This window comes from Molossus molossus, unplaced genomic scaffold, assembly GCF_014108415.1.
Source record: "Molossus molossus isolate mMolMol1 unplaced genomic scaffold, mMolMol1.p scaffold_m16_p_22, whole genome shotgun sequence".
NCBI lineage: Eukaryota > Metazoa > Chordata > Mammalia > Chiroptera > Molossidae > Molossus > Molossus molossus.
The window spans coordinates 26,747,736-26,774,279 of NW_023425358.1; the positions used below are offsets into that span (position 1 = coordinate 26,747,736).

Consider the following 26,544-nt stretch of genomic DNA (forward strand, 5'->3'; position numbering starts at 1 on the left):
TACCGCTAGTGGAGGCGCTCCCCACAATCCTGTGCGGTGGTTCAAGATGACGGCGCCCAGGAGTTTCTTGAACGATTTGGACAGCAGTAGCAGCAGCAGCGACACAGAGGAGCTGGCGCGATGCCGCGAGGCGGCGATGCCGGCCTGGGGCTTGGAGCAGCGCCGGGGAGGGCCGGAGGAGAAAAGAGCCGGTAGGGGACTGTGTTGGAGCAGTCGTAGGATCTTTCCTTGGGGTCTGGGAGGATGGATGGTGAGGAAGGAGTCACCGAGACTTACTTTCCCGAGAGAACTCCAGGGGCTGGATGGGGTTCAGAGTCCAGGCGCGGGCTGGTGCAGGGAAATCGAGGCACCTGAATTGCTCTCGACTCAGCTCCCTTTGGCCACACGCTGGGCAGCCCGCTACCTCTCCGAGATGACTGCCACAGCCCATTTCTGGATTCCCTCGTCCAGCCTTTCCCCAGCTGCAACACGTTTTCACACGCACCCTGGGACGGCCAGTAGGCAGTGTCCAGCACATAATTCCGACCGTGATGCCATCGTGCCCCATCTTGCCTCATTATAGGGGTACCTAATGATAATCCAGAAGGTACATAAATCTGGAATGGGAAAAATATTTCATCTTTACTTTCATTAACTGTTCTCTTTGAAATTTAGCATCCCTACCCATCCTTCATGTGAGCAACAAGCCACAAGTAACGACAACACCTGTTACTTTGCCCTATCAAAAGTCACAGGTTTTCATATCCCATTACAGGCCTTGCAGATAGATGAAAATATTTTATTCACAATAAAATGTTGAAAAAATCATTTACACTAATTTCTACATTTCTACTTTAAAGTTACAGTAATTTTTAGACCGTAGGTCTAAAGAATCTCTAGATCTTATTCATTGCATTAAAAAAGAAGCACATAGCCCTGGGAGGTTTGGCTCAGTGGTTAGAGTGTGGGCCCTCAGACCAGAGTCCTGATTTCACTTCCAGTCAAGGGCACATACCTCCATCCCTGTCTGGTCCGGATCATGTGGGAGGCAACCAACTGATGTGTCTGTCGCTCACATTGATATCTCTCTCTCACACGCTCCCCGTCCCTGCTTCCCACTCTATCTGAAAAATAATCAGTGAAAAAATATCCTCACGTGAGGATTTAAAAAATAATAATAAATGTAAATAAATAAAAGAATGTCATGTCCCTGTTTAAAAAAATAAAAATGGCCCTGGCCAGTTTGGCTCAGCGGTTGAGCGTCGCCCTGCGGACCACAAAGTCCCAGGGGCACGTACCATCAAAAAAAATAATAATAAAATAAAATAAATAAAAATAGCCCTGGCCGGTTTGGCTCAGCGATTAGAGCGTCGGCTTGCGGTCCAGAGAAACCAGAGTTCGGTTCCCGCGAAGGGCATGTACCAGTTTGTCCCCGGCCCTGGTTGGATCGTGTGGGTGGCAGCCATTTGATGTGTTCCTTTCATGTCGATGTCTCTCTCTCTCTCTCTCTCTCTCCCTTTCTCTCCCTCCCGCTCTATCTGAACAAAAAGTGAAAAAATGTCCTCAGGTGAGGATAAAAAATAAATAAATAAATAACAAAAAAATAAAAATAAAAAAGAAGCACATATATTAGTATGCCAGATTTGTTCTTACTGTTATGGTAATTGAATTTCAGCATCACTGGATTTCTTTGTAATCCTAGGTGTTTTATTTTATTCATTTAAAACATTATGCCCCAGCCAGTTTGGCTCAGCCATTAGAGCATCGGCCTGCGGACCAGAGTCCAGGGTTCAGTTCCCGCTAAGGGCACGGACCTTCTCCCTGGCCCTGGTTGGGGTTGTGTAGGCGGCAACCACTTGATGTGTCTCTCTCAGATCGATGTTTCTCTCTCTCTCTTCCTTCAATATCCAGGTCCTTGCATTGGACCAGGTCTTTGATCTGGTCCCCATGAGTTCCCCATTTCTCCCCCAGCTACACTGGCCTCCTTGCTGGCTCTAAAACACCAGACAGACTTCTGCCTCAGCACTTTGGCAGGTGCTCATCCCTCCACCTGTAAGATTTCCCCAGACAGCTACATGGCTTATTTCCTCACCTCTGTCTTAAATTTCTGTTCAAATGTCGCCTATCACTGATGCGCCCTCCCTGCCCACCTTTATAAAATGATCCCCTATCCAGCAATCCCTACCTCCCTCTCCTGATTTGTTTTTTTCCCCTGTACTTATTATTTAATTATATATTTTGTGTGTTTTCTTGTCATCTGTCTCCACCAACTAGAATGTAAGATCCATGAAGGCTGGAATCTTTGCCTAAGTTGTTCAGCCACTAGAACACCACCTGGGTAATATTACACCTTCAGTATTTGGTTGAGTAAATGACCACCAGGCCAGACATTCTGTGTCTTGGCTTTAAAAGTATGATCCGTGTAATGAAGCCACCATCTTCTTTGTCTTCCATGGAACTTAGCACACAGCCAGGTACCTAGAAGGTGCTCAGTAAATGCTGGAATCAAATTAAACTTAGACTTGCCTGTTCAGCGTGGTGTTCAGGGAGGGGCTTTGGAGCTAGTTGACTGTCTCCTCATCTCAACTCTATCACTTATTAACTATTTGACTTTGGCTAAGTAATTTTACAGTTTTCTTTTCTGCCAAATGGAGATAATGGTGATCCCCCTAATGGGGTTGTTGGGAAGATTCAATGAGTTATACATGATGAAAATCACTTAAAACTATGCCTGGCACACAACAGATATTGTTATTCTCATTTTCTCTATAAATGCCTCAATTTTCATTATTTCCACAGATGCTGCAAATAATCAGTTGCCAACCACCCATCTGAGCCTCAGGTACTGTGTGCACTTTGGATTCAAGTTTCATACCTTCATTCACCAAATACTGATCCTCTGCTGTGTGTCAGTTAAACCATGGGATATCAGGGTGAACGAGACACATGTAGCCCCTGCTCTCCTGGAGCAGCTTCTGAGCTGGCAGGGAGTGAGGTCCTTCTGTGTGTGTTGTAGGCATAAGGTGGATGAGCATGAACAAGATGGCAACGAGCTTCAGACCACCCCCGAATTTCGAGCCCACGTAGCCAAGAAGTTGGGAGCCCTGCTGGACAGGTAACCAAAAGCATACCTTCTCTTCTCCCGCCCACATTAATAGGAACAGTTAGGGCTCATATTGGCGGGGAGCTCACAGTCTGCAAGTAGGCACTATGGCAAGCACATGGCACATACCACTTCATTGCATTCATAATCACCATGTAGGTGAGGAAACAGGCTCTTTTTATTTTTTTGGTGTGTGCCCTTAGCAGGAACCAAACCTGGGACTCTCTGGTCCGCAGGCCAACGCTCCAACCGCTGAGCCAAACTGGCCAGGGCAGCTAAGACTTTTTTTTATCCTCACCCGAGGACATTTTTTTCATTTTTTGTTCAGATAGAGTGGGAGGGAGAGAGGAAGAGAGAGAAAGAGAGAAACATCGACATGAAAGGGACACATCGAGTGGCTGCCACCCGCACAACCAACCAGGGTCGGGGACAAACTGCAACCGAGGTACTTACCCTTAGCGGGAACTGAACCCAGGTCTCTCTGGACCGCAGGCTGACACTCTGACTGCTGAGCCAAACCAGCCAGGGCAGGAAACAGGCTCTTGATGAGAAGAAGCATTTGCTTGAAGTCACAGGGAGTAGGGAGCAGAGCTGGGACTAGAACCCAGGTGTGTTTGACTCCAAAGGCCTTGCTCTTAACCACTGTGTTGTCCTGCTCCCACGAGATAAGAGGAGAACCTAAGAAGACCTCATTCACAAAAGGGCAAGGAACAGACAGAATTACTTTTTGGGGGTTTTCCACATGGCGGGCACTGTGCCGGTTCTCTCTCTTACATTTGAGAATACACTTTGTGAAGATCTAGGTCAGCATTTCTAAAATAGGCACCAAGGAATACAAGTCCAAAGTGTGACAAGGAAAAAAAGGGTCTAAGCAAAGAAGTTGGGAAACACTGCAGTCTGCATCCCCCATGTGCCCTTAGAGATTGTGACTCATAATAGTATATTTGAGGCTCCGAGAAGTCTTGCAGTTAAGAGACCTATTCAGCCCAGGAGTTTCGAGATTCATTTGGCTGCAGTGCCTTTGTTTCATGGAAGATTGATAATGTAACATGGGACACGTTTTGGGATGCACTGGTCTAGATCCATTCCTGATTGGCAGAGCAGGGTTTTTTTTGGTTTGTTTGTTGTTTTTTTAGATATGTCTTTGTTGATTTTAGAGAGAGAGGAAGGGAGCGAGGGAAGAGAGAGAGAGAAACCTCCATGTGAGAGAGAAACATTGATTGGCTGCCTCTGGCATGCTTCCTACTGGGGGTCTAGCCCACAACTTGGGCACATGCCCTGAGCAGGAATCGAATCGGCGACCTCTCAGTGCATGGGACGATGCTCAACCAACTGAGCCACACCAGCCAGAGCCAGAGCAGGTTTTGAAAGGGAGGTGAGCCTGGCCAGTGTGGCTCAGTGGTTGAGAGTTAACCCATGCAACAAGAGGTCACCAGTTCGATTCCTGGTTAGGGCACATCTCTAAAATCAATAAAGAAAAAAATATTTAAAAACAAAACAAAACAAAGGGAGATGAGAATGTTCAGGCCAGAATTCTTCACTTTGAAGTAGATATCAAAAAGGACAAGTGAGCCCTCCCAAAGTGGGAACCAGCTGCTCTTCTTTGACAGAGTGTTCTACCACATCTCAGCAGCCCGAACCACCATGACACAGCGCCAGTCCCCCAACTCAGAATGTGGGAAACATGTTAGGAAGGTCTGTTGGCACTTCAACCTGTGGGAGCAGGTTTTCATCTTGACTATTTGGCTTCAGGGTAAACAAGGCCTGCCTGGTGCTACAGTGATTCATACCAGACATTTCCCCAGGTGGGGAATCCAGCAGGATGCTGGTCAACCATGGTCAGAATATTCCCTGCAGTGTCTACATTTCCCCTTGTGTGAGATCAAGGTTTCTCAGCCTTGGCACTATTGATGTTTGGGGCTGGATGATTCTTGGTTGTAGGGCTATCCTGTGCATTATAGAGGAGTTAACAGCATCCCTAGTGTCCACCCCCTAGATTTTAGTAACATTCCCCACAGCAGTTACGACAGCCAAAAATGTCTACAGACATTTCCAAATATGCCCAAGGGACCAACAATGAACCATTGCGTTAAGATACTGGGTGAGAGTCAGGCACCTGGGTGGCAAGTTTCTCTTCCCAGACTGATTTCTTGTCCAGGACTTCTGGTGATGCCTTTGGCCTCTATGGAAAGCAATTAGGAGAAAGCACCCAGCACACGGCTGTGTCTGCTTGTGAGGACAGTGTTGAGAGCATTGTTCTGTACAGTGCACAGTGACTCCTCTCTGTCAGCATTCACTGGAAACGTGCTTCCTGGTCTTGGCAGTTCTGGATAGAGGGTCTGTCTTTGTTAGAGGTCCTGTGAAACTTCCTGCTTCATGATGACAGTAATCATTGCCATAGCTACCAGTTACTGAGTGCCTCCTTGTGGCCAGACTCTGTGCTAAGTGCCTGATACCCACTATCTCATTTAATCCTGTGACAACCCTAAGAGGTAGGGGCTCCCAGTGTGCAGATGGGTAACAGAGACTCAGAGAGATGAAGTCACTTGCCAAAGGGGACACAGCTAGTGAGTGACAAAGACAGGATTCAAAACTCCGGTCTCTGATGTCTAAATAAGGCCAATGGATTGTATCAATGTCACTTTCCTGGTTGTGATATTGAACTGTAGTTATGCACAATGTTAACCATAGGGAGAAACTGGGCAAAGAGTATATAGAATCCTTCTGTTTCTTGGAACTGCATATTAATCTACAGTTATCTAAAAAAACTTTCTTTTAATGTTTTAAATAAAATAAAAGTAATCAGGGCCACCCTCCTCTTTAAGCTGACCTCTGAACCATTTCTCTAGACCCGTCATATTTCTCTCTTCGTGCTTGCCGCCTAGAAGCTCAGAGCAAAATGTGTGCCCTCTCTCTAGCAAGTATATAGGACTTCCTCACCACACTTTGGCTCTTTCTGTCTGTCTGCGTTTATGTTCTCTCTGCTCTATTTGAAATTGTATTCATTTTGCTGTACTATGAGTATCTTTAAAATCCTCAACATGTTCTGGGATAAAGTGGGGTTTAAACAAATGAAGCCCTGCAGTTTGAGCTGGCAGGGGCTGTTCAGCAGGCTATGGCTGTAGGCATTAACATTCTTATCAGGACATTGTGCTGTCTTTTATTTATTTATCTTTCTTTATTGATTTTAGAGAATGAGGAAGGGAGAGGAAGGGAGATAGAAACATTGGTGAGAGAGAACATCAATTGGCTGCCTCCTGCATGCTCCCACAGGGGATTTGGCCCACAGCCTGGGCATGTGACCAGGAATTGAACTGGCCACCTCTTAGTGCATGGGTCGATGCTCAATCACTGAGTCACACTGGCTGGGCTTGATCTGAATTATTTAAGAAAACTCTTGGGCTGTGCTGTCTGCTTTTTAAAAAAATTTTTTGTGTGCTGTCTGCTTTTGCATTTAAGATGACATGCCCCTGCCCAGCCGGTGTGTCTCAGTGGTTGAGCATCGACCCATGTACCAAGAGATCGCCGGTTTGATTCCTAGTCAGGGTACATGCCCAAGTTGTGGGCCAAATCCCCAGTGGGGGGCATGCAGGAAGCGGCCGATTGATATTTCTCTCTTATTGATGTTTCTATCTCTCCAAAAATCAATAAAGAAAAAAAACTTTTTAAAAAGATGACATGCCCCATTCTCTCCACTTAAAAGATAATTGTTTTGCCCAGCCAGGGTAGCTTAGTGGCTTGAGCATCATCCTATGGACTGAGAGGTCCCTGTTCAACTCCTGGTCAGGGCACATGCCCAGGTTTCGGGCTCGATCCCCAGTGAGGGGTATGCAGGAGGCAGCTCATTGATGTTTCTCTCTCGCATCGATGTTTCTATCTCTTCTTTCCTCTCTCTCTAAAAACATCAATAAAAACATATTTTTAAAAAAATAAAATAAATACATAAATAATTGTTTTAAGTTAAAAAAATTTTTTTGGCCCTGGCCGGTTTGGCTCAGCAGTTAGTGTCGGCCTGGGTTCGGTTCCCGCTAAGGGCGCGTACCTCGGTTGCAGTATGTCCCCGGCCCTGGTTGGTCGTGCGGGTGGCAGCCACTCGATGTGTCCCTTTCACGTTGATGCTTCCCTCTCTTTCTTTCTCTTCCTCTCTCTCCCTCCCACTCTATCTGAACAAAAAATGGAAAAATGTTCCTCAGGTGAGGATAAAAAAAAATTTTTTTTTTGTTGGTACCCAAAATCTTATCCTAAATCAAGCATCTCCTCTTCTCTTAGCTCCATTACCATCTCAGAAGTTGTGAAGGAGCCAACAAAGGCTGAGGTACAGGAAGTCGTTCTGGAAGACGATGGTAAGTATTTATACTGTCAATCAGCTGTCATTTATTTAGTGAGCACCTACTGTATGTCTGGAGCTGGGAGCAGTTTTGGTATATTACCCTCTTTCATCCGTGCAGCCTCTTTGAGGCAGGTCATCATGATGATACCCCATCTGCAGGGGGACTGTAAGGGCAGCTGAGGCTCTGGGGAATGAAGGCACTTGTCTATTGTGACTTCGCCTGTCTGACCCTGAGCAGGAGCTCCATCCCCGCACCCTGCTCAGCCTCTCCTGTCTGAGTCTGTTGGTCCCGGGTCAGATTCTCTGCCACTTTGGAAGCTGCCTGAGGCAGGAGGCTCAGCTGCTAACTTCCAAAAGCCGCCGAGGGCTTGCCAGCCTGGTTTGGCAGCTGGGGTCCCCTCAGCACCCCGTCTTCGGGCTCCATCTGTCATCAAGCATGCCCCTCATCACATGAGGCGTTGTTTTGTGGTTAGACGGGAAGGATTCCTGGGTCTTCCCCTCTGGCCTAGGAGCTCCTTGAGGGCAGAGGCAGGGCAGCCTTGGCACCTGGGGTGAGGGGCGGCACCTGGCAGCTGACTCTGCCCTTTGGATTTCAGGCTTCCGCCTTTTCTTCACCTCTGTCCCTGAAGGCCCTGAGAAGAAAGCTGCTCCCCAGCCCTGCCGAAAGCGATTGCCTTCCAGCTCCAGGTGAGCTCGCACCCCGTCTCCTCAGTCCCCGCGTTTTTACCCATTTTCCCTGTTGGCCAGTGTCCCAGAGTAGCCAGGCAGATCCAGGGAGGTGTGGCCAAGAAGGAGCCCTGTCAGGTAGCTCGGGAATAGTACCCTCAGTGGGAGGGGGAAGAGGTTCCCCTGGGGGTTGGCTTGGGAAGCTGACTGTGTTTTGAGCACCCATGTTGGGCCAGACGCCTCACTTCTTGGACATCCTTGTGAAGCCTGGGCTAGTGAAGATCCCCATTTTATAGATGAAGACATAATGTCAGAGAGGTTTCTGAATGAGGTCACATAGCTAGGAAGTGGAGAAGCTGGGATTGGAACCCAGGTCTGCCTCATTCCTGAGCCTGAGCTCTCTACCTGCCTCTTCCTGTGGCCTCTTTCTGGAGGCAGCTTTGGGGCCCAGCCCCAACTCCCGCTGACCCAGACTGCCCTCTCCTTGCAGCAGCGGGGACAGCGATGAGTGGCAGCGGTGCCAGGAGGCCGCTGTGTCGGCCTCTGACATTCTCCAGGAGTCTGCTCTCCATGGCCCTGTCAAGGTAGAAAAAGAAACAAAGAAGAAGAAAAAGAAGTCGAAAAAGGAAGCCAAGAAGGAGTCCAGCACAGACTTGACCACAGCCACCATCACCACAAGCAGGGCCGGGAAGCAAGAAAGGGAGTCAGCTAAGCTCAACGGAGACCATGTGTCACTTGGAACCAAAAAGAAGAAAAGGAAGAAAAAGACAAAGAGGGCCAGCGAGGCTTCCCCATTCCCGCCGTCACAGAGCACAGCAGCCGTGCCTGCAAACTGACCCAGGAGCGGACCCGAGGCCCACTCATCCCTGTGACGAGGCCCCACTGGGACGAGGCATTGCCAAGCCCTGCCTCCCTCAAGTTCAAGGAGCTGGCTGGCAAGTTCAGATGCTGCCCAAGACTCGGGGCAAAGCCGTGGCTGTAGAGTGAGAAGGCTAAGCCAGGCCTGCCCTCCTGTGCTCCCACGGGGGCCGAGCAGACCGTGTTACCAGGACACTCTGTGGTCTCAGGACGAAGGAGCCTTCCGATTAGTCAAGGCTGATGGTCGAGCCCTGGCCGGTTTGGCTCAGCGGTTGGAGTGTTGGCCTGCGGTCCAGAGAGACCCGGGTTCGGTTCCCGCTAAGGGCATGTACCTCGGTTGCGGTTTGTCCCCGGCCCTGGTTGGGTCGTGTGGGTGGCAGCCACTCGATGTGTCCCTTTCACATCGATGTTTCTCTCTCTCTCTCTCTCTCTCTCTTCCTTTCACTGTATCTGAACAAAATATATAAAAAAAAATGTCCTTTGGTGAGGATTTAAAAAAAAAAGACTGATGGCCGAGTGGTGAAGTGTCCATCTCCCCAGTGCTGTCTGAGGAGAGCCAGTGAAGGGGGACCTCCCCCCTTCAGAAAGTGAGGGAAGGGGTCCCTGAGGTGCTGAGGCCCAAAGAGTTTGCACTTCTCCCTCTTTGCCACATAGACTGGATATAACATTGTCTGAAAAAGAGAGATTTTTTTTTCCCTCTTGTTTTCCGGAACTTTCTCCACATTTGTGAATGTACTACACACGATCATGTCCCAACCAGATTATTGAAGATAAATGTTAGACCCAACATGTAACAAAGTCATTTGGGTGCTGCCTCCAGTCAGTGCTGAGTCATAATGAAAAATTCTAAGTAAGCATCACACAAGAGGGTCCTCCTGCCTACACCCCAAGATGGGTTCCTGCACCCCAGCTTTCAGACTTAAGGAAGTGTCACAGCGTTTGTGGACTGGGTTTCACGTACCAGGGCCATTCTGCAAGCCCACGGTTAAAGCACAGTTCTGACTTCGTTGCCTGCCTTGGAGACTCGGCAGAGCAAGAACGACGCGTGTGAGTCTGCGTGTGCTGGACCCCTCTCAGGCCCCTGGCCCTCCCGCTCTCTGCCCGCCTAGCCCCATCCGGGCAACATGGACAAGCAAGAAGTTTCCGACATGTTCCTCGTTTGCTTTACTAAAAGTTAAATAATGTACAGGCTTGCCCTCAGCTGGCTGCAAGCTGCAGGGGGTGCAGCCCCCTCTGCATCCCGAGAGGGTGGTGGTCTACAAGGGCCAGGTTATCTGCGGCACCTCGGGGAGACGAGGCCACAGGAGCCCACTTTACACAGCCGTCTTGTCCCTTGGGTGGTCCTCAGGCACAGGCTCCTCGGGGGCTGCATCTGCCTGGACTTCTCCCCATCCCTCAGCCATCCAGGCCCTCAAGCTTCCAGGCATCAGTTTTGTCCCCACAGGTGGCTGCTCTCTGCTGCTGTCACCTCTCTCTGCTCCCTCTGGGCACCTCCATTCAGCCAGCTGCTCAGACCTTGCTGCCGTCTGAACTCAACATCTTCTCCAAACCAGCGAAGGATCTGCAGGGCCCCAGAGGCCGGGGAGCTGCCGCCCCGGACTGAGCACCAGGCACAGAGTTGCAAGGCTCCCACAGGAGCACGGACAATTTCCTAGCCTTGCCGAGGGCTTTTCAGTAGAGGCAAGATACCAGGCTGGCGTCAGAAGGCATGATGCTTGAGAGCGAGTGTCCCGGAAAACGAGGCCACAGGGTCCGGGGAGAGGGATGGCTCAGGACGAGGGAAGCTGGAGAGCCCTGATGCCTTCACCATTAGCTTGAGCTCTCTGAGTGCTTGGGCATCGGAGCCTCAGGCCCTCAGACAGAGTAACCTCTTGGAATGCTTATGTGAGTGGGGGATGGGTGGGTACAAATGCATGTGGGTTAATAGCAGGAAGGAGGGCAGGATGGAGTGGCCTGGACAGGGTATAGGTGACAGAATGTGGCCACATTGATCTAGGGCCTCTTTCGGAGCTCAGTGAGTCACAGCTACACTGGCTTGTATCCTGAGAAGTGTGGCTGCCAGAGTTCCCTTCGGGGTGCTGGGGCTCTCCACAGGCCCAGGCTGGGCATACCAGAGTCCAAAGCCTGTCCCTTTCTGTTCTAAGTGGCAAGATTTACCTGGAACAGCAGGGACAGTTCCTCCTGTGTCCTGCCAGGAACAGGCTTTGCTTCCCAGCTCTCCATAGCCCCTCCTGGTGCAGTGAAGCATCCCTCAGGTTGGGGCACCTCAGGGCCTCCCTCTCTGACACTGGCTGAGCTAGGTGGGGACCAAGGCCCAGTTGTCCAGGGAAGGGCAGCAGCTCCTTGGTAGTGAAGTTTTATAGGCTCAGATTGTGTAGTCACCCCCCAAGCGGGCTGTGTAGGCTTCAGGTGCCAGCCCCTAGGAGGCAGTTGCCATGGTTACTGGGAAGACGAGGCCATCTGCGTGGAGATGTAGGTCTCGATGACGCTGTGGTTGGATGGCAGCAGGTGGCTATGGCCGTTGGTGGATTCGGAGCTCTGATACAACACCAGGCTGCTGGAGGACACTACGGAGGCAAATGACATTGTGGCTGCCCACTGAGCCCATCCTGACCCTCCCAGTCATCCTGGAGGCACTTGGGGTGGGGGCAAGGGACCTCATCTTATTAACCCCCTGCCAGGCTCTGGGGCCATCCAGGGAGTGGCCTCCTTGGGTACACTTTTGGGGAATATTAGAGGAGCCCCAGTAACATGGTGAGGTGGTTAGTTTTATGTGTCAGCTCGGCTAGGCTGTAGTACCCAGTCGTTGACCCAAAGGCTACTCAAACTGTCGCTGAAAAGGTGTTTTGTAGATGTGGTTGACACCTACAATCAGTTGACTTTGGTAAAGATGCCCCTCTGTACTGTGGGTGGGCCTCATCCAATTAGTTGAAGGCCTTGAGAACAAAAGCTGGGACTTCCCAGAGAAGAAGGATTTCTGCCTCGGGACTGCAGCATCCACTCCTGCCTGCGTAGCCAGCCTGCTGAGCTGCCCCACGGCTTTGGGACTTGCCTGCCCCACGATCGTGTGAGCCAGGTCCTTAGATATGTATGTATTCCTATTGGTTCTGTCTCGGGAGAAGCCTGACTGATTCTGATGGTTAAGAGTATGGGCTTTGAGTTTGGACCTGGGTTCAAGTCCTGGTCCTGCCACCTAGTAGCTGTCAGAGGCAAGGCCAGGTCCCTCACCAGCTTGAGTGTCTGCCTACTCATCTGTAAAATGGGGATAATGACACGTGCCTCACGGGTAAAGCATGGAGCCTGGACCACGAGCCCCTCGGTAACTGTCATTGCAGCCACCAGGGCTGGATGGAGGAACCTGAGGCTCAGAGAGGGGGTACAACTTGCCCAAAGTCACATACTGAGCAGGTGGCCACCCCAGACCTCAAAGCCCAGCAGCCTGACTACCTGCTCTTCACCATCACCTTGTAGGTTGCAGGCGTGGATCACAGGGGGATGGAAATGAATGGGCGAGTGGGACAGGGTGGCCTGAGCCCACTGTTGCTATGTGGAAACATGAATCCTTCCAGTTTTCCAAGATAAGCCACCAATCTGGATTTTGAGTGTATGAAAGCTCCTGATTTTTAATGTTGGCGATGATTAAAGGATGCTAAACCCTGCACCGAACCCGCACATCCTCGAACCGCTCCGGGCACCCAGCCAGCCCAGTTCACTCCTCTTCCCATGACTGTCTTTTTCCTCAACCCAGTGATGTAAGTTTCTGTAAGATGTGCCCATTTTTCTGTGGTTTCTCACTCCTCGGCTCACTTCAGGGAAGCACAGGGTGCCCTCCAAAATCTGCCCCTTCCCCTCCTCCCCATTTGCCCCATATACTACACACAGGGAAGAAGAGGGAGCGAAGAAGAGGGAGCAGGAAGGCCGCTCACCTGTGGGGCTGGCGCTGAGCCTGTGGGAAGGCTGCAGGTGCTGGATCCCGGCAGGGTCCTGGCTGGGGATGTGGATGGTGGTGGCCTGCGATGCCGGTGTGTGAAGCCCAGACTCGCTGGAGGCCTCGGTGTCTGAGGTGAAAACCTGGGGAACAGAGCCACCTGAGCCCCGAGAGTATTCCCTGAGGAGGGGCCTGGAGGGAGGGGCTAGGGCAGCCCTGGGTCTTACCTGCTTGGTGGGTGTGAGGCTGGCCAAGGCACTCAGGTTGGTGGTGTCAGTGATGAGCATGGTCTGCAGGCCCGTGTGGGTGTATTGGGCCACCTCGGGCTTGTGGCTGTACAGGGCTAGCCAGGGTGGAGAAGACAAGATATAGCCGTGGCACCCTGGGCTGGGCTGGGCCCTCTCCCCAACTTCAGGGGCCTGCTCAGCCTGGCTTGGTGGAGAGAAGCCTGGGAAAGGCCCAGAGCACAGACCGAGCTCCTCCTGTCACCTGGGGATGACAGGTGGCACAGGTGCTCTTGTAGTAAGTACCGGCCTCAGAGGGGAAGGCCAGGGCCCCTGTGAGGGGTGAACAGCTTATTTCCACATCCAGATGCCTCCGAAATGGAACCCCGAGTTCCACCTATAGCCACCCCCACAAAAACAGACACTAGTAGAAAAATACTCTCACATTGACAGATAAAACCATAGTGACCCACATAACACATGAATGCATGCACTCAATCATGCACAGAGGGGTACAGGGGCCACAACCCCTTATCCCCAGTTCCAAACTCCAAAAAGGTGTGAGAACCAGCAGGTTTTCTTGAGGTTGGCACTTATGAAAAGGGCTTTTCTGGCGGCAGAGTCTGACCTGAGCCTGGTGAGAAGTTAAGTCTTTGTTAATGTACTTGATGGAATTCTACTTTTTGCTGCATAAATCATAGTGCTTGGTGACTGTTACCCCAAACCCTGCTGGGAAAGTTATAGAGTGTATGGTGTGTTCACCATATTAACTTTGAAAATCTGGAAATAGTTCTGAAATACATACCGCCCTGAACACCCAGATGTGTGCCCACTCACACACATGCACATGTGGCCGCGTGGGTTCGCACACGGAAACACCTGGCCGCAGACGCTCGAGCCCCTCAGAGCCCCACCCGTCACAAGCACTCCCTTGCACCAGACACACTCAGAGTCCACAGTGTCTGCTGGTCACCCTCTGCCCCTGTGCTCACCGTGGGGGCTCTGCAGCTGGGCCATGGTGGCCATGAAGGGGTTCTGGGCCATGTGGCTCTGCACAGGGGGCATGAGTGGCTGCTGGTAGGAAGGGTGCAGTGGCTGGGAGAACTGGACAGGCTGCAGGGTGGTCAGGCTGCTGCCCATGCTGTTGATGACTGGCACACTCTGTGCCTGAGTGGAGGCCAACCCTGGAGCGAGAAGGGCAGGAGTCAGCCAGGCCCACTACCTCCACTGCCTCCCCCGGCCCCCTGGGGCACCATCCCTCCCTCCCAGGGCCAGTGGGTTGCGGGAGGAGGTAAGGCAGACAGGAAATGCCTTTGTACTAGGACCTGCCACTAATTGGTGTGGCCTTGGCAAGTCACTCCCCTTCTCTGAGCCTCTGGCTCATGATATGAGCAGGAGGTGGGTCTGTGTTCCCTGGAGCCCTGGATTCCGCAGCAGTGCACAGGCCCTGGGACTCCCCTCTGTTTGTTTCCCCCATCAGCTTCCTGTCTTATATACAGGGTGAGGCAAAAGTAGGTTTATAGTTTGTATGGAAAATAATACAATAAATAATACAAGAATAAACTCTTTTGCATACTCACAACTGTAAACCTAGTTTGCCCCACCCTGTATTGAGCTACTGCATAATAGTTCCTGTAAATAAAGCCCTCTGGGCTTTAAAGAAAAACCTAAAACCTAGAAAAGGTCGATCCCCTTCTGCTGCTGTTTTTCCCATGGACGTTTTACTTTTAGGCTCCACATAAGTTATGTATTATGTTCACTGTCTGCCTCCCCGCCTCCCCACTGGAGTGGCTGAGATTGGTCTGTTCCATGTACTGTGTATCGCTAATGTCGCACAGAGCCTGGCAGAGAGTAGGCAGTCAGTAAACACATGAGCGAGTGGATGAATGAGTCTCACAGGCTCTTGGATTCTGTGGGAGTCACATGAGCCCCTCCCCCAGATGTCCCCCATCTCCCCATCTTACCAATGACCAGGGTGGATGCGCCTGTGTTGGTGAACGTAGAGCCCAGGGAGGCAGGCTCACCAGGCCCGATGGCCATGACCCCGGGAAGCGAGGCCATGATGAGGTTCTGGGGCTGCTGGTTGAGGCCTGGGGATGTCTGCTCCAAGCTGTGCAGTGCTGTCAGGGTGCTGACAGGAGGCAGAGGTCCCCCAGTTGCTGAGACCTTGGAGGGGAAGCCAAGCTGAGTGAGGGCAGGACCCTCCTCTGCCTCCCTGGGGACTGCTTCTTCCAACCAAGCGAAGGTGGGGTTGGAAGGGTCTTCCCTGTCTCGGGGACACTCACCAGCTTGGCTTCAGTGCTCAGCAGGCTGTGACTGGGCTCCAGGCCTGTGGGGGACACTTGGTGCAAGGGCGTGGATACTGTTACCAAGGAACTGCCACTGCTTGAAGGCACTTCCGCCCCCTCGCTGGTTGCAGGCTGTCCATAGCGCACACCTGGAGAGGGAGCAGTGCCGGCCTCAGCACCCCACCTTCCTGCCCTCCAGGGCCCTCCTCATTCCAAACGCATGGGTTTGCTGAGGCCTCTCGCCCCATCTTCCTTTCTGCAGCCAGCACACTTGGCCTACGTGTCCGCCTCCTGCCAGACCCTGTGCGGCTGCTGCACCTCCTGAGCGCAGGGCTGCATGCAGAGCTCCAGGCCCTCCCTGCCCAGCTACACCCAGCAGCCACTGGGCGCTCCGCAAATCCGCCGAACCCCACTGAGGTGAAGCTAATACATTAGACGGCAGCAAACTGAGTTGGATATAAAGAACTGGAATTGGTTGAATGAAACTGAATCTAGTTGAATCGAACCTGAAATAAATTGAGCTTGAGTTGAATTGAATCAAATCTAATTGGATTCATTGAATGGAGTCATACAAAACTAACTGAATTTCCTTGAATTATGTTTAGTTAAATTGAGTCTATTGGGAATTTGGTTGGATTAAACAGTGCCAAATTTAAATGAACAAATTGGATTATAATGAGTTGAACGGAATGGAATTGGACTGAAATGAATCAAGTTGATTTGTTCGGAAATGAATGAATTGAAGTATCTCAATTCAGAGCGAAGGGAGTGGAGTGGAAGGATTTGAGTGGAGGGATGACGTGCTGTGGTCAGTGGAGTGGAGAGGAGTGGAATGGATAGAGTAGTGTAAATGAGTGCAACCAAACTGAAGTGCTGAGAGGTTTGGGTGACTTTTGCCACTGGGGCAGTGCTCCCCAACTCTCCCGCCTACCCCTGCCCACATAGCACTCACCATGGACCTTACTCGGGGAGAGGGCCGACGGGGGCAGGCCAGGGGAGCTGTGGGCAGGCATCGCAGGGCCTGGGCCTGGCCCCGATGGTGGCCCGCTGTATGTATCCATGGCCAGCTTGTGCCGAAAGGCTTCTTCCTTGCGCCGATTGGCAAACCAGTTGTAGACACGCACCTCTGTGACTAGGTTGGACCCCAGCCCTTGTGCCTGTGATGGTGACACCCCTCTCTGGATGCACTCAGCCCTGCAGAAATAGCCACTTGTGAGCCTCCAGGCCAGACGCAAAGGAACCCTCTCCTGGGGCTGTAGGGGGAGTTCTGAGGAGGAGGCTCTACCCGAGTGTTTGAGGCTAGCACACCTGGGTTTCAGTCCCACTTCTGCCATGTGACCTTGTGTGACTTAGCCTCTCTGAGTGTCTCCGATCACAAAGTGAGCAAAATAACTCTCGGGTTGTAGTGAGGATGAATGAGATGAGCACCCACTCAAAAGTTGCTTAGGTTGGGGGCAGGTGTCAGAAATAGACCTAGGTCTCAGACACTGAGCAGGATTTGAGACTAGGGAGCCTTCCTCAGAACCCAGAGCCACCCCCCCTTCCCCAGCCTGGCCCTGCCCAGACCAAACCAGCCCTACTTACTGCCCGCCCACCTACCTATTGCACTCCTCCACCAGCGCCTCACGCTCCTCCTTGCTGGGGTTCTTCTGCCTCTCGTAGGCCTGGAACAGGATCTGCTGGGATGCTGGGCCCCACTTGAAACGGTTCCTCCGCCCCTTCTTGGTTGGCAGTTCATCTCCCATGGGCTCCTCAGTCAGCCCACCCTGCCCAGCATGGGTGAACTCTGTAGGCACAGAGCTGTGAGCAGGGCACCAACCACTCCCACCTTCCCGCATCAGTTCATGGCCACACTCCTGATTCTTCCTCATTCCCAGGGTGCTGGGTCAGAGGAGCTTACAGAGAGAATTTAGCAGTCATCTAATCCAGTGACGACAAATACACAGCACACGGTGCCCTACTTCCTCAGCCTGTGTCCAAGGCAGACATCACCAGTCAGCCCCTGCACACTTCTACTGAGCCAAGATATAATCTCACAGGGCTCCAGGTAACTCCAGTGCTTACTCACATTCGACACACATGCCCTCCCACTTTACAAGCAGGTCCAGGGAGGCTAAATATTTTTCTAGGGTTGCACAGTAGAGCAGAAGATTGAATCGTATCTCCTGAGTAGATTCAGAGCTATGTTCAACATGCCCAAGACACACCCGGCCTCAGAATCAAGTGATGTGCAGTGTTGGCCAGGAGAGAGGAGACCCACCCACCCTTGTCAGCTGTCTTCACTTTCATGGAAACTAGTCTGTCAGATTGTCTCTGTGCAGGCCACCAAGGGTGTGGGGCAGACAGGTTTTATGAAAGGGGAGATTCTGAGTCAGGGATATATAGATATGTGTGGTATAGGCGTAAAATCACTCCAGAAGGGCATTGGCCACACTAGGAATGCCAGTGTCTGCTTTAGAAGGACATCTAATTTCTATTGTAAAATCTTTCTTTTTTTATGTTTGTAGCTAAGTGTGTAGTGCCTTTTAAGAACCTGGATAGTTAATGAAAAGAAATATTAGAAATTATTTTGTACACAGACAGGCTCAAAAATGTAAACATGCACTTGGGATTTGGTGAGGTACAAGGCCTGAGAGAGGAAATCGCCCTTCCCTGAATGATAGTGCACCCAGGTCTTCCCGGGTTTGCAGCGGAGGGTTCCCTGAGCACATGCCTCGCCTCTGAGCCTTCACACATGCTGTTCCTTCTGCCTGCAACACCCTTCCCTGTGTCTCCATGGGTCAAAATTTGACTCACACTTTAAGACGTAGTCTAAAGGTCATACTTCTAGTGTGAACCTTCCTGGTGCCCCTGCCTCCTTGAGAAAGAATAGATTACTCTCTCCCCTGCCGCCAGCTCAGCACTTCAAAATACACTTGATGTAGCACTCTGCACTGGGCCAGGGGGCTATTAACCACAGCTATTGCTGTTCTTGTTGTCATGGTATAATACATGCCTCTCTGCATCATCATGGTCTCTTCTCCTTCTCCACCACACAGATCCACACAGATCTTGGACGGCAGGGGCCCAGTTTATCCATCTTTGGATGCTCAGGACCAACCCGGCTTCCTTCCCCAGAGTGCCTTGTGCAGAATAGGCAGTAAACGCCGGCTGAGTCCCACTGACTTCCCCTGGCCGGCCTGCCTGCGTGATGGACCGGTGAAGCTTCCAGCCCCCACCCTCAAGGGGCAGAGTCCCGGGCCTGCCAGGGAAGACAGGGCTGCAGTCAGCTGTTACTTACGCTGGGCCACCTCTCGCTGCTTGCGGACATACCAGGTGTACAGGGCGGCTCGCTTCTGCGTCTTCATGGGGGTGCCCTTGTTGAGGTGCTGGGACAGGTGTGACTGATTGAGGCCAGTGGTGTCAACCACCTCCCGCTGTGGGATGTTGTGCTGCTGCAGGTAGGACTTAACCATCTTGGCCACACGCCACGGGTCCTCCCTGGGACGAGAACAAGGACAGGGCCTGCTCAGCAGGGGTGGGGCCCTGCGGGAAGGGCTGGGGGTCCTGGTGCTAGGACCCCTGTCCACCCTGGGGGTAAGGATGTGGATAAAAGTAGGTGTGGGACCCAGGGCCTGCGCCCTGACTCAGGGCCAGGGAGCTATGAGCACACGTGCCAGGACACAGGGGCACTGACGCGGACACGGGGACAGGAACATGTAGACACAGATATGAAAGAAACATGGTGCCTCCTTTAAAGGTCCCTCATCCCACCTGGAATTGTTACCTGTGGCTGTGTCTTATCCACTGAAGGAGACTGGAGACACCTTCAGGGCAGGAACTGTCTGGTTTTCAGCTCCCCATATAGGCCTGACATGTATTATGCCCTTGGTGAATGCATGAATGAATGAGTGGATGGATGGGTGGGTGGATGGACAGATAAAGGGGATGGTAGATGGTGGACGAGTAGATTGATGGGTAGATGGTAGGGTGGATGGATAGTTGGGTGGGTGGAGGGATGGATGAGGGAGACCTACTGGAAAAAGAAATAGGTCTGAAAACAAGGAGCGAAATACGATTCTCTCACTTCACAGTCCAGGCCACTGAGGCTGAGCACTGGTGTCACTTGCCTCTTTTGCCCAGCAGAGCCCATGCCACCTGCAGGGATTCAGTTCCGAGTCAGCCTGGCAGGGAAGCTTCACGTAGGGTTGGAATGCCTCCTGCCAGTCCGCGCTGAGCCCTAGGCAGCGGCCCCGCTGGCTCCCCCGCCCCGGGCGGGTGGCTGGTTTTCAGCAGTGTCCTGTGCACGGGGTCGGGAGCTGGCATTCAGAGGACGTGTTGACATGTGCTTGTCTGAGCACCAGAATCCCACTCTGTAGGCTGAGATTCTCTCCCTAGAGAGGCCCGGACCTGAGGCCACCTGAGGTTCATGTTCCTGTCCTCGGGTCACTGTGGAGCGGAAGGAGTCAGATCACCTCTACTATATCTATTCTCTCTCTCCTTTCCTGCTGCCTCCCTCCACCCTTTAGTCTCCCTGCATCCTGTCCTGAGCTCTGTCAGATGAGAGCAGCTCAGCACGCCGTGCTGAGACACCTGGGACTCGAACCCGGGTCTGCCAGATTCCGGAGCCCGTGTTCTCACGCCCTGACTGGGAAATGTGTTCCACAGCTCGAGACTTCTGATACGTGCATGTGTGGCAAATGGCACGTGTAGGAGGCAGTTGATCACCGTGTGGCTTGGCCACAGCAGAAGACTGGAAACCACCTAAGTGTCCAGCGAAAGGACACTGACTCACTAAATCGGTGTCTCCTGTCCAGCAACTGTGATCGCCCCTGAGGCAGCCCTGTAAGGGCCCCGATGGAACAGTTCGTCTGGCAGGTCTGCTGGCTGCTCCGTGTGCAAAATTTAAAGTGGGATAAAGGGTTCTCATATTTGTGCATGACATAGTAGGAGGGCGCAGAAGGAACCGGTGACACTGGTGTCCTTAGGAGGGGACTAGGGTGCTGGTGATGGGGAGAGGGGCTGTTCTCTGCTACTCTTCCATGCTTTTAAAATTATGTAACATGTTATATAACATCAGGCATATGCATATGTAATATTTAAGACTGAATTCTAAAAGACTAAAAGCAAACAAACCCCCAGTGCTCTGAAGCCCACCCCACACTGTCTTCTCCCCGACCCTCTCCGTCCCCAGAGGACCCGCAGTGCCTGCCCCTGACAGGGCCCCTCTGAGACTCGGGGGCACAGAGCCTCGCAGCAGCCTTGGCGTCGGACTGCCTCCGTTTTCAGCAGTTCCCACACAGGCAGGGAGGAAAGGAAGGTAGGACAGATCAAGGCCAATGGTCAGCAGCCAGTACAGCAGCGTCCCGTCCGTGTAAAAGTGACAGCCACGACAGTCAATGTGTCCTGAGTATTTACTGTGAGCTAGGCACTGTGCCGAGAGCCAGTCATTTAAATCCTAGTTACCTTAGGAAGTCAGTGCTACGCCTATGTCCACTTCAAAGGTGAGAAAACCGAGGCTCAGACAGGTGAGCTGCACTTGTCAAAGGTGACTTAGCCAGGACTCACCTGGCCCAGACCCCTCCAGCCCTCTCCCCGAGTCCCTTTCTCCCTGCTTTCCGGGGCTCCTAGGAGCCCCTCTCTTCTGCCTCCCCCACTCCCTGGGTGCCAGCCCGAGCCAGGAGGGAAGGGCGGGACAAAGTCCAGCCTTGTGCTCCATGGCAAACATGTTTATCTGATTCTGGAGCTGGGCTGCCAGATGGCCTCCCTCCTCCCCACCCTGCAGTCACCGCCCCTGAGCAGCCCTTCCTCCCTCTGCTCCAGAGAGAAGGAGCTCAGTCTTCCTCTCAGCAGAGCCTCTCCTGGCTCAAACTAAAGGTTTCTGTCATTGACCATCTGACTTCGTGTGCGCACGCGCCTTTGTCTGTCTGTCTGTCCCACTCTCCTCCCTCTCCTGTCTCAATATGTCTCTGTTGTTCGCGCTGTCTCTCCTCCAACACACACACCCAACACGCACGCCTACACTCAGTCTCACGGACCTGACTGTTCAGGACAGTTTCCCCAACTCAGAACTAAGAGGCCAAGTCTCCAGGTAGCCATCCCCCTTTCGCACTCACAGGCTCAAAAGTCAAACTGGCCTGGGTTCCAGTCCCACCACTGCGCCCAGCTCCGGAGGTGTGCGTGCCCCACGGCCCCTCTGGGGCACGCGGTGAGCCCAGCCTGCCTCTGCTCCTGGGAGATGCGGGTTTCCGAAAGGAGTGAGCCGCTGGGAGCTGGCACAGCACGTGCGCAGTGGACGGGACTGGCACAGCCATAGGGCAGTCCTGGGACCCCGGCCGCACAGCAGAGGGAAGAGGGCCCGGGAGAGGGGGAGAGCTCCCTCCTTCCCCTCCTACCCATTCTGGGGTCAATCAGATGTTCAAGGCTTTGGGCCGTTAGCCGTTAGCTCTCGCTGGGGCTGGGGGCTGGGGTTTCAGTGCGTCCAAGCTCCTGGAGCTGGGAGACCACCCTGAAGGGCCACCCGTGTGGAGGGGAGCTGAGTTCTCAGTTTGAATCTCAGCTCTGCCCTACTCTCTTGGGAAGTTGTTTAGTCTCTGTGTGCCTCAGTTTCCTCGACTGTGATGTGGAGCTAACAATAAATACTTCACAAGAGGGGGAAATCAGTTTCGTGCATTTGTTAGCTCTTGCGGTCCCTGGGGTCCTGCGCGGAAGCGAGTTGACGGTGAAGCTGAACAGCTAGAATGACTGGGGAGGTGGGAACGGAGACAGACTTCTCAAGGCAGGCATGCAACCTCGAGTGAGTGTGGGGTCCAGAGGACCTGGGTCCAAGCCCTGGCTTGACTGCAAGTCACCTTGGGCCTGTCACTTTGCCTCTCTGAGCCTTCATTTCCTCATCTGTAAAACAGGACCAGTCATGAGAGCAACTTTACTGTGTTTACCCCGTAGGCACGCTGCATGTCATCAGGCTGCTTAACCCCGCTGTTATCCTCTCCGCCTTGCGGAGGAAACAGGCTCAGAAAAGTGAAATCACCTGCCTGCGCCAGAGTTGGGGAGCTGGGATTTGAACCCAGGCAGGCCGGCCTCAGGCAGGGATGTCAGATTGTCCCACCTTGGTCACTGTCTTCTTGGGTCTCAGTGCTTTGGTACTGCCCAATGGAGAGGATCAGAGACCTTCAAGCTTGAGGTTTGAGCTGCTCAGAGACCGGGAGTATCTAGGAGGACACCCAGGATGGAGCCCAGGTACAGGTTTCTCTCTTGACCATAGCAGGTGTCCCCAGGGCCTCAGAGAATCCTAGTCACTCATTCATTTATGCTGTGTGTCAGCCACTGGGATGGATAGTAAGGGTAAGAGTGGTGAGCTAGGCCACACTGACCCTGCCCTTGAAGAGCCTCTGTTTTCTTGGCGGGAGATAGAAAACAGACAAAGTAATGATAAGGGACAGGAGAAAATAAAGGAAGGTAGCTGGAGAGAGAGTGACTGGGGTGGAGTCTACGTTTAGATGAGGCAGTCAGGGAGGGCTTCCCTGAAGAGGTGACATTTGAGCAAAAAGAGAAGGAATCGGCCATAGGAAGATGCGGAAAGAGGGTTCCAGATCTGGAACAGCATGTGCAAAGGCCCTGAGATGAACATCAGCAAAGTGAATGTAACTAGAGGAAAGTGAGGGAAGGAGGGCAGTTCCTCAGGAAGAGGTCAGGGAGTCTGAATTTTATTCATTGTCCAGGTCGGGCAGAGAAGAGACTTGCCCAAGGTCACACAGGGAACTAAGGATAGACATGTGCTGTAGCCTCAAGCACAGGGCACATGAGGAGACCTGAGAGCCAGGACCCACCCTGTCTCTTCCTACACTCTGGCTTCCACTGCAAGTCCTGCCTCTGCACCATTCTTTCTAGCATCAAGCTCCCCCACCACCAAAGCCTTTGTCTGGGGTCCCAGACCCCTCTCCTTCCTGTGCCCGGAGACCACAGGCCCACTTTCCCCCTCAGGGCGGTTTCAGATCCCTTTTGTTACCTGAACAATAAGTAACCCAGGTAGTTAGTTATAAACTCCACAGGAACAAGGAGCTGGTTGATAATTTATAGCAACATCTCAAATTTAAATGGAAAGTAAATAGCATGCTGTTAGCATTAAAGAAAACCCAATCTGGGCGGGCGGGGAGTACTCCAGTCTCCTCTCAGCTTGGGGCGCCTCACTCTCTCCCCAGCCCCTTCTCCAAGCCGGGTGTGAGCCCCCTTTTCCTCCCACTCTGCTCGATGCTGCTTCTCCAGGCCTCTCTCCATCTCCCCTGACGTCCTGTCTCTTCCTCCATGTCTCCCCTCTCTCCCTCAGCTTGCAGGCCTCCGCTGCTCCCCAGGGAGCACTTTGACCTCTGCTCCCCCCTCAGTGCTGTGGATCAAGCCTCCCCCCACCCACCATCCCACCAAAGGGGCTGCTGAGCAAGAGGCCCTACCCAGCCAGGTAAGAAAGGCCCTTGGCAACCCCTGTCTCCCACTCCCACCCGAAAGCCCCCATTTCCATCTGGGGTCCTGAGCAGTCTGGCCCAGCCCCAGTCCCAGGCGCCCACACCCTGGGTCTGCCTTGCCTGCCTCTTTGCCCCTCCCCTACAGCCCAGCAGAGCCCTTTGCCCTCCACTTCCTGCCAAGTCAGGGGGCCTCTCTGTTCCCCTGCCCCCTGCCCAGGCCCTCACAAGGCCTGGCAGACCCTGAGGACCCACAGGCAGGGATCCAGCCCTCCCCCACCCCAAACTGGGATCAGGACCTTGGACAGAAAAGAGATGGTCCCCCGAGAGCGTCTTTGGGACTCTTCCTCAGACCCCCTCCTCGCTCCCAGCTTGCCCCTGGCCCCCGGGCCTGGTGCTTGAGAACACTAAACAGAGTGGGTGTGAAGTCCCAGCTGGGTGGCCTTAATCACGCTTCTCTGGGCCTCAGTTTCCTCATCTGTGAAGCAGACTTACCCATAGCTTCCTCCCAGGATTCATCTCAACATTATCAAATTTTTACATGTGAAACCTTAGCATAGTGCCCAGCTGTTAGGACGGAGGTTAAGGAGGCTTTGGGAGGGCTGGTCCTTACAGCCCCTGGTCCCCCTTTCCCCACCCCCACCTCTGCATTCCCCATCCCCCACCCCCATGGGTGGGAGGTGCATTGGCCCAGGCCTCCCCAGGCCACCATCCCTACAAGTTAATGATCACAGGCCTTATCAGAGCCTTTTGCCATTTATAAATTTATAAAACAAAAGAGAAATAATAAAGCCTGTGGGTAATTAGTAACCAGGTTAGCTCTGCTGAGGAGAGGGGAGGCATCAGGCTCAGACCCACTCAGTTCTCTGGGAAATGGGGAGCCAGCCAGTAGATGGGGGTTCACAATGGGGAGGGCTCTAATGGCGCTGCGGTGAGGTGGGGGGCTGAGGCTGTGCTGGAAAGGAGAGAAGCCCCTGCCCTGAGGCTTCATATCCCTCAGGTAAGAAAGACCTGACCGAGCGGTTGAGTCCCCCAGGTGGCCAGGGGAGCCCCCCAAACCCCAGTTTTGTCCTCCTCACTCCCCAGCGGTGCTTCCTGGCCCAGGAGCTTGCTATCGCAGGCTTACCAGGGAAGACAGGGTTTGGAGCATAGACAGTCTCGGTGGCTACAAATCCCCACCGCCCTCTGGTTCTCCAGGCACTTGATTTGTAAAGTCTCCTGCTTTTCCCCACCTCGGAGGCCCCTGGGGCCACTTCCCAAACACTGGGCTGAACGTGTCGGCCCACGGGGACTCCGGATTCTGCAGAGGACCTGAGCTCATGGGCCCTGTCCCCCTTCCCCACAACTAGGCTAAAGGCCACAGCTCATGGAACTCTGGACCCCGCAGGGCTGCTCAGGAGCGGAGGGTGGGCTCATTTGGGCTCCTCGGAGCTGGGGACAGGGAAGGGGTTCTTACTGCAGCAGGCTCTCCACCACGGCTTTCTGATGGGCCGCCTCCTCGGGGCTGAGGTTCTCCAGCTCTTTGAGGATAGGCGGTGTGAAGTCTTCCCCATCGTCGTCCGTCTCATCCTCAGAGCCTCTCCTCTCCCCCAGCCCATTGGGCAGCTCAGCCAGCTCCCCTCGACCACCGCAGGACTCCCCCTTGTCCAGGGAGCCATCTCCAGCCAGCAGGTAGGGCCCCGGCTCACCCAGTGCCTGGATCAGCGCCTCTTTGCTCAGGCCCGACTCGAGCAGGGCCGCCAGGAGCTCGGTCTGTAGCTGGCTCAGTTTAGAAACCATGGCTTCCTACCACTGGGCCACGCGGCCGGGGCCACCAAGCCGGCTGCCTCCCCTACCGCGTGGGCTGGCTACCTGCCGGCCGGCCAGCAGGCAGGCACAAACCAGGTTCCTTGCCCCCACAACCCCCCCAAACCCCACTAGTCAAGTCCTGTGGGTACCCCCAACCCCCAACCCAGGCCCCGGCGGCCAGTGAATCAGGGCCCCTGACCGCTCTGTTTACATTGGAGCTGGGGAAATTCTCCAAGGTTCATATTTATCCGTGTGCTTAGCGAAGGGACTGAACTTTGGACTTCAGCCCTGCAAAGTGCAGGCCTCATGGCAGCGCGGAGGGACAGGAGCCGTGGCCTTCAGTGGGAGTGGGCAGAGCGGAGGGGGGGAGCGGCGGTGGGGGGCCGGGGGCAGCTGGGATGGAAGGTGGTGGGAGGCAGGGAGGCCTGTGGGTGAGCAACATCGGGTCCCACCCCCGAGGACCTTGTAGAGGGTTTGGCTGAGGCAGGACTGCAAAAACAACAGGTTTCCCTTGGGCGCGGGCAGCAGGGAGTTATAGGCAGGTGGGCCAGCTCGCCTCAAGGGCAGGGCAAGGTCACATCCATTTTGGACCTACCCTCTCAGACCTCCCCATAGGAAAAGCTGTTGACTTGATTGCGTGCCAGGGACTGTGCCAGGTCTGTGACACGCATCATTGCTTCATTGTGTCCCCCTATGAACTGTGAGTAAGCACAGGACTTACCCCCATTCTACAGAGGAGGAAACCGAGGCTCAAGGCTCCGAGAGGGTGAGTGACTTGTCCAAAGTCACACAGCTAACAAGAGACAAGACTGTTGAGGTGGGAATAGGGTGAAGCCAGTCAGGCACTTGACTCAGGCGCATATTTTAAGGGGGAGCCAAAAAATGCAGTAATTAAGAAAAATAGTAGTTTCATACAATGTATTTGAAAATGGAAATAAATGCAAA

At 53.2% G+C, this 26,544-nt stretch overlaps 2 protein-coding genes across 3 annotated transcripts; one reads left to right on the top strand and one right to left on the bottom strand.

The window, feature by feature from the left end:
* The first annotated feature begins 31 nt into the window (after window positions 1-31).
* On the top strand, window positions 32-9,172 carry CUNH12orf43 (chromosome unknown C12orf43 homolog). The gene is made up of 6 exons (XM_036276886.1): window positions 32-191; window positions 2,779-2,821; window positions 2,996-3,094; window positions 7,352-7,425; window positions 8,009-8,099; window positions 8,569-9,172. Exons 1-6 carry the CDS (start codon window positions 47-49, stop codon window positions 8,912-8,914), a joined length of 798 nt encoding a protein of 265 aa, XP_036132779.1. The 5' UTR covers window positions 32-46; the 3' UTR covers window positions 8,915-9,172.
* Window positions 9,173-11,314: 2,142 nt separating this feature from the next.
* On the bottom strand, window positions 11,315-25,819 carry HNF1A (HNF1 homeobox A). 2 transcript variants are annotated; one of them, XM_036276615.1, is made up of 10 exons: window positions 25,268-25,819; window positions 18,657-18,856; window positions 16,976-17,162; window positions 16,329-16,570; window positions 15,374-15,525; window positions 15,053-15,254; window positions 14,081-14,272; window positions 13,092-13,207; window positions 12,863-13,007; window positions 11,315-11,503 (listed from the first exon to the last, which is right to left on the bottom strand). In XM_036276615.1, the coding sequence occupies exons 1-10, from the start codon at window positions 25,588-25,590 to the stop codon at window positions 11,376-11,378; spliced, it is 1,887 nt and encodes a 628-aa protein (XP_036132508.1). In that variant the 5' UTR covers window positions 25,591-25,819; the 3' UTR covers window positions 11,315-11,375. The 2 variants fall into 2 exon arrangements, with proteins under 2 accessions (XP_036132508.1, XP_036132507.1); XM_036276614.1 differs by having other exon boundaries at window positions 11,376-11,503; window positions 12,863-13,207; window positions 25,268-25,736.
* Between the last annotated feature and the right edge of the window lie 725 nt (window positions 25,820-26,544).